The sequence below is a fragment of the Tenebrio molitor genome, chromosome 4, assembly GCF_963966145.1.
Source record: "Tenebrio molitor chromosome 4, icTenMoli1.1, whole genome shotgun sequence".
Lineage (NCBI taxonomy): Eukaryota > Metazoa > Arthropoda > Insecta > Coleoptera > Tenebrionidae > Tenebrio > Tenebrio molitor.
In genome coordinates, this window is record NC_091049.1 from 19,216,092 (window position 1) to 19,223,739 (window position 7,648).

The window sequence follows — 7,648 nt, forward strand, 5'->3', positions numbered from 1 at the left end:
AATTTTTACCATGTATAATTGAACAATAAATTATATATGTATATACGGCCAGTTATCAATGTGAGGACCCACCGTAGCCCGTATAAAGTGAGGACCACCAGAAGGAACACATATACAGTGATGCGCGTACCTGATTGCAGTTTCCTGCATTACATTTCATAGATTCCCCGCGAGTATACACTTAAAAACTTGTAGATGGCGGAAATATTTTTTTAGCGTATATCGTGTTAAAGTGAGGTCTGCGCCGTCCCCTTATCAAAGTGAGCACCGTATATTTATGTTTCAGTCTCTGTATCTTGTGAGCACCAATTTCTGTGTATATGTTCATCAAATGATCAAAGAGAGGACCGTGCGACGTTGTCAAGCTGTGGGTGAGTGTTGTAGGTTGGATGGGTTAGATTTGGTGAAAACATTATTGGAGGCAACTGACATTAAACGCAAGTAAGTACATAATTGGTTATCAAATAATAAGTACTAAGGCTAAGTCGAATACTTCAGGTAAGTAATAGGTACGTCAAGGTAAATAACTTAAGAAAACTGAGATTTCTTAGAATTTTTTAACGTCAGATGTATTTTAATGAAGGCTGGGACTTTCTTGTATTTTGGTATTGAGCATTGGTAAATTTGCATTATGTTGGTTCCCCGCATCTCACTACTTACAAGACATAACCACATAACCAAAAAATAAAATTACTTGACCTTGAAATATCCAATCTATCCTTAATTTACTTTTTTCACGATCGGTATAGTCGTTTTCAATGACATCCGTGCTGTCAGTGTCATTTTTAATATGTTGCTGCAGATTGTACACACAAATTTATAACCTTTATTCAAAGTATAAGCAAATCCTAGTTAAAAAAGTGTCAAACAAAGCATTGAGGTTATGGTAATAAGAAAATTTATATTTTGTAAAACAGCAGCAACAAACAATAAAACTCAATCTTCAACATGGTATAAAACATGGTTAAACCAAGTCATCCTCGGAATCTGAATCAGACAACATATTTTCTTTGATTTGTGGGAATTTGCCGCGCGAAGGTAAATTGTCAAATTAGGAAATTCAAAATTACTAAACTGAAACAGCAAGTAATGCCAACATACTGTCATTTTGACAGCACGGATGTCACTGAAAACGACTATAGTAGAAATCAACTTCTCGGACGTCAACGTCGTGGCAGAAGTAAAACATGTTCATTTTTTTGACAGTTGTGACAAAAGTCTACGATAAGTACTGTCGCGAGAAGAAATTCTAATCGTCAATGTTATTTCAAAATTATGGTTGGGTTGTCACAAATTAAAAAAAAATCCCTGTCTGATCATGCCTATGTCAACAAAGTGTCAGAAAAATGAGACAAAAATGCCACTTAACATCAATACAATATGATGATAGGTTATGACTAGACTTAGGCGAAAAATAGTTGGCGCCCCCCACCAGTCTGCTCCAGCGCCGCACCGCTATCTTTTTCGCTGCGAGCGTAAACCGTGGATCGAGCGCGCTGCACTGGATCGTGATGGTGGGAGGTATTCTTGACGCTCTCACTATTTTTCGCCTAAGTCTAGTTATGACAGTTCCGATCGTTTTACAATGGACCATTTTCGTTTGCGTCAAAGCATGACTTTGACGACCAGTTTTTTTTGCTCGCGACAGTACAAAAAGTGTAAGTTAGATACAAATAAAAGCCAACAAGTAATTTATTTTCAAAACTAGATATATTTATGAATGTGGAATAGTTTTATCATCACTAATTCACTATAGTCAATAAAACAAATTGGCAAATCATCCAAAACTTTTGGACGTTAAGTTTATAGTTCCTTGGTTTGTCTGGTTTGTACTGTTGGTCGAAGTCCCGGCTTGTAGTACATACCTGGTTTGCTGTCTTTTGAACGGAGTCTTGTATATACCCCTCAGCCACCGCGATTGATTTCCAGCTCTCATGTCGTTTGATAGTGGTGATATCCGCCTCTAAGTCTGCCAGCAAAGTAGCTGAAGATCTGCGCAAGCAGAGGCCGGTGTACATCGATAGGTGTGGTAAATCCAAAGAGGTTGCCATTATGCTTGGTATCTCACTAAACGTGATAACTGAATATTTTAAACAAATGAAAATCTTTATTAATTTTTTTTTTGCATCGAAAAATGAACACAAATATTATTTTCAAACAAATTGAAACGTACAATTTGAAAAAACTAAAAAAAAGGTGAGGAATTTGATTAATTAAATAGTCCTCCAAATACGATTCGTAGTCAATATGATGCAGATCATTTTTGCAGTGGTGTTACTCATATCAACGGCGCTCGTGCTGCGCACTCGTCGAATTCATATCACAGCGCCGTTGACATAGGTAGCACCACCGCAAAAATATTCGGCATAACAGTGACTACTCATCGTATTACCTACATATGATTATTCGAATAATTCGAATACGATTCCCAGCCTAGATGATACATTAATTTTTGCAATCATTTGATAACAGGGAATAATAGATGAGAGTTGTGCAAACAAATCAATCTGACTTTTATTTGTGACTGAGATTTATTACTTGTAAGAATTCACATGACGCCTGACTCAGATTGCAAAAAGTTGTAAAATTAAAAGTTTTAATATTAAGAATATTATTCTGCAATTTTTTGGCCGCTGGAATAAATGTATTTGCTACTTACTTTATTTTATAGGATACAGGGTGTAACATAATTCGTAAATTTTTACAAAGGATCAATATAAAAAAAAAATTCACTAAATGAATAATTAATCAAGCATCATTTTAGCATTGGCATTGTATTGATTGATGTATTGATATATATATTCACTTTTTACTTTAAAAAGATTCGATTTTGCCTTTTTAGAATGAAAAGAAGTGAGCGAATGTTATCAATGGCAAAAGCTAAAAGTAAAGTAGATGAAGAAATAGGGAGAATGTTAGACATTCCTAAATATGAAACAACAAAAGGCTTAGAAGCGACAGAAATTGATCTTCTTCTACAAGGTAAGCAATTTTCGTCTTGTTAAAAAGATCAAATTATCGATAAACTAACCAAGTTCTTTTTACGAATATGATGTATCGTGCGTGTATTTAAATTTATCCTCAAAGTAGGCGTTGAAGACTCGACTGTAAATACGGATAAATGATCACAAATCAGCTGTTTAAATCTATGCTTTTACATGAGCGGTGCGTTCTCAATCGACTCTCCAACGCCAACTTTGAGGATAAATTTAAATGAACGCAACGATATTAAAGAACTATTTTTTTCAGTTCAACATCAGTTATTTAATGTAGTAAAAAGTAATGTTCAAATCTGTGAAGTAACATCAACCGAAAAGAGACCAATAACGAGATTTTTTATTACAACCGGTGCTAAAAGAAACTTGTTCTGCAATTCAGACGCTAGTGAATATTCTCACTTAGATGTAGACACTGTCACATCAAGTGTTGTGGAATCGGACTCGGAACCATACGTAGATAGTGGTGATGAGTACAAGCCGGAAGAAATTTCCGAAAGTGATTCGGATAACAGCGAGATTAGTGAGAGCCCTTTTTCTTTAAAAGATGCCGACACACATAAGAAAAATAAGAAAAACATAGGCAGCAAGAGAAAATTGAATAAGATCGATATTAGTGAGAGCCCTTTTTCTTTAAAAGATGCCGACACACATAAGAAAAATAAGAAAAACATAGGCAGCAAGAGAAAATTGAATAAGATCGATATTAGTGAGAGCCCTTTTTCTTTAAAAGATGCAGACACACATGAGAAAAATAAGAAAAACATAGGCAGCAAGGGAGAATTGAATAAGGTAAGTTGGTAATTAAAAAAGGTTTCAGACACAGAGTATTTTCTATGTGAGGTGATTCAATTCGTCAAGTAGACTACAACGACAAATTTCGCTCTTATTTAGAATAAAATACACGAAATGTTGTTTAAAAAAAAAAATAATTTTTTATTTTGTGATGTTTTTGTTTTTCTATTGGAATATTTTTACGGCTTAAAAACAGTACAAAACTAAACATTTCTTAAATATTTGTCAAGTAAACTTGGTAAAGCAATAGTAAATTATTAACTATGAAAACACTCAACACTTACTTTCAAATTAAACTGTATATTTTTCCAGCAGATGCAGAGTAATGATCCAACAGAGGCAAGTGAAATTTTGAACGTCGATAATAAAGTGGTGAATAGTAATTTTTTAAATCCTGCTTTTAATTTTTTTTTTCAAGGTACTTGACGCAGTAACAAAACGTAAGCGCGTCTGGGATAAAAGGGACCACTGTTATTTCTGCGATCTTGACGTTTTAAAATTTTCCCGTCATGTTTTAAGACATCATCAATCAGAAATAGAAGTTCAGGAAATTTTAGCGTTGAATGTAAAAGATAAGCGTAGGAGAATACTATTTCAAAAATTGCGAAATAGAGGAAATTTTTTGAAAAGTACAATCTCTGCAGATGTAGTACCAGTGAGAAAACCAGCATATAAAAATTTAGACAAACCATCTCCATCCACATATTTGCCTTGCAAATATTGTAGGGGGTTTTATAAAAAGAAGTATCTATGTAGACACATGAAAAGGTGTCCGCTTAACAACGATGATAAATCTGAAAGGGTAAATGCCCAAAGTGAGGGACAATCTCTTTTTTCTACCTACAGAGAAAATGACGTTTTACGGAAAGATATTTTTCCAACGATGCGTGCTGACGAAATATCGTTTGTGGCAAAAACAGATCCTCTGATTTGTGCTGTGGCAAGGCGATATCTAAAAAGTCATCGTGAAAAACAATTCTGGATGGTTGCTTCTAGAAAAATGCGACAGCTGGCACATTTACTTATAGAAATAAAAAAAAAAGTCAAAGTCAAAAGTTTGTTAAGTGCCTTGGATTCATCGAATTTTGATATTATTGTAGAAAGTACTAAAAAAATTGCCCGATTCAATCCGGAGACGGAAAGTTACGGGGCCCCATCATTGGCGCTGCACATGGGGACCGAGTTGAAAGACTGTATTGATGTAGCACATAATATGACACTTAAAAAGGGAACTCTGGGCAGTGAAATCAATAACAGATTAAGTAATTTAAAAGAACTAATCATTAATGAATGGCGATATGAAGTTTCCACTATCGCAAATAATGATCTACAGCAAAAAATGTGGAACAAGCCTTCTCTGATTCCACTGGCGGAGGATCTGACTACTCTAAAAAGTTACTTACTTTCGGAAGGCCTAAAATATAGAAGTGTTCTAGAACAAAATCCACACGACAGAAAGGCATTTACACAGTTATTGGAAATAACATATGTTCAACTGCTTCTTTTAAATAGGAGAAGAGTCGGTGAGCTGCAGAGAATGACTTTAGTTTCTTACACGACCAATATTAACAACACGAACGGTGGTGAGTTTGATAAGTGCATTACTGAAAGTGAAAAAGTATTGATGAATTCTTTCAAAAGAATCATCATTAGGGGAAAACGAGGTCGAGGAGTTCCAGTATTGTTTACAAAGGATATGGTCAGCAATACGGATCTATTAGTTAATTTGCGAGACAATTTTGTCAAAAAATCAAATCCACATTTATTTCCAAATATTAGATCTACAACAAGCATAAGTGGAACAAAAGCTATTTACAAGCATGTGAGAGCCGCTGGAGTAAAAAATGCAGCAGCATTAACATCGACAAAACTACGTAAACATCTTGCGACAATGTCCCAATTAATTAACTTATCGCCACAAGATTTGGAACAATTAGCCACCTTCATGGGACACACATCAGAAATCCATAAAACCTATTATAGGTTACCAAATGATGTTTACCAAATGGCAAAAGTCTCAAAGTTACTCTTACTTAACGAGAAAGGGGAGGCGTCTAAATATAAAGGAAAAACTTTGGATGAAATTAATATAAATTTGGATGCATCAGAAAATGAAGATTCAGATGATGGGGATTTCGATGACGACAATATTAGCAGAATTGTTAATGAACACGATGATACAGGAGGGAGTAAGGAAGGAAACTCAGATATGTTGGGCCCTAAGCTTGACAAAAATAAGAATTCAAGTGACGAGGTTACTATTTCTAACAATCTCTTAGGTATTATAAAATTTCATGTATTTGTTTTATTTTAGGGGGTATCCTACGTAAGCAAATCTGCAAAAAAACCTAAACGAGTTCTTCAACCTTGGACAGAAGCCCAAAAGGAAGTAGCTCTAGCCTACTTTAAAAAGCATTTGCTAAAGAAAATTCCGCCAAAAAAGAACGAGACTCTTGAACTGATCAATCAAAATGGAGAGCTCTTTTCTAACAAAAGCTGGGAAAAAATTAAAATTTTTATTGTTAACACTTACAACAAAAAAGCATAAACTGAAGTTATTGCACTTATGTTTATTTATAAAAATCTTTTTATTATAATATTATATTACGTTTGAGTGTTTGAGGTAATGTTCCTAATGGTATCTCTCAACTTTATTAAGTAACAATTTATTTAAAGAAACTTGTCATATTGTTTTTATGTGAAAACGATTCCTATTAAGTTAATGAAATTATGTGACAATTCTTTTAGTTAAAAAACTGTTGTTTTATTTACCCAGGCTATAGTTTTTTCTGTGGAGGGGAAATCCGTCATGCACCAATCTCCCCGGTTCAACTCCGGGGATTATCTTTCGGCATCAAGGGTGCGTCCTGTCCGACTTTCTTCTGGTCTTTCTTGACTCCCGCACCTCCCCTATCTCTCCGGCAAAAATTAATTGTAGGCACGAATTGTACATTTCCTGAATTGGAGACTTGTTTAATTCGACTAAATTATATATGACAATACATTTTTAAAACCTCACTGAACATTTAAAAGATTAATGGCCAATCTCACCGTCGTAGTGTAAAATTAAGGAGAGCTTAAAAACTTGGTTACAATCATTAAAATTGTAGCAACAATCGTTTCTAAGCTTAGTTTAAAATTAAGGAACGTGGGTGAAATCGGCCATAAGAGTTTAAGTTGTTGTTGACTTTTTTGTGTTGCTTTATTGTTTCATTGGATTTAAATCTCTATAAAAATTCAACAATTTTCATCGTATAGGTATGCATTCAAAGCGTTAGCTATAGTCAGAAAAAAGTTAGGTTTCGAAACCAGATGTTATAACATTGTTATTTATTTTTTGTACCTAATAGGTATGTTACGTTATTTATTTTTCCGACCCAACGGCTGAGAAAATTAACGATTTTTCCGGTGTTAGCGGCGTGACCAAGGGTTTTTCATGATTATTCATTTCATGATTATTTATTTAAAGTCATAATGAGTCGCTTTTTGTGGCGGTCAGTGTACTAATAATAAAATAATTAATTAACACAATTTAGTGTTATTCACATTTTTATAATAAAAATAAGTAAATAAAATTTTTATAATAAATATTTGTAAATTCCGTATGCAATTGCAATATTTATCATGTATTAAAAAGGGAATTAATAAAACAATTCATATTTTTATTACAACCTAAAACCCATGTAGTATTTTGCAAATTGCCAATTTATTACGCGGATCCTTACAGCGAAACTGCTAAATAAAGAGTACAGCGATTCATGAATATTCATGCATCGAAACAGAGTAGTGACACAAGAACGCTTAAAAATAAATATAAAGAAATCGTTTCCGCCAATTCACCGTCTGGAACATATACT

At 34.0% G+C, this 7,648-nt stretch overlaps 1 protein-coding gene across 7 annotated transcripts; it reads left to right on the forward strand.

The window, feature by feature from the left end:
• The first annotated feature begins 277 nt into the window (after positions 1–277).
• LOC138127979 (uncharacterized) lies at positions 278–6,400 on the forward strand. Of its 7 annotated transcripts, none has more exons than XM_069044158.1 (6): positions 278–441; positions 2,843–2,982; positions 3,250–3,788; positions 4,104–4,130; positions 4,210–6,045; positions 6,106–6,400. In XM_069044158.1, the coding sequence occupies exons 1-6, from the start codon at positions 278–280 to the stop codon at positions 6,337–6,339; spliced, it is 2,940 nt and encodes a 979-aa protein (XP_068900259.1). In that variant the 3' UTR covers positions 6,340–6,400. The 7 variants fall into 7 exon arrangements, with proteins under 7 accessions (XP_068900259.1, XP_068900258.1, XP_068900260.1 ...); XM_069044157.1 differs by having other exon boundaries at positions 4,107–4,160; XM_069044159.1 differs by having other exon boundaries at positions 4,107–4,130.
• The last annotated feature ends 1,248 nt before the right edge of the window (positions 6,401–7,648 follow it).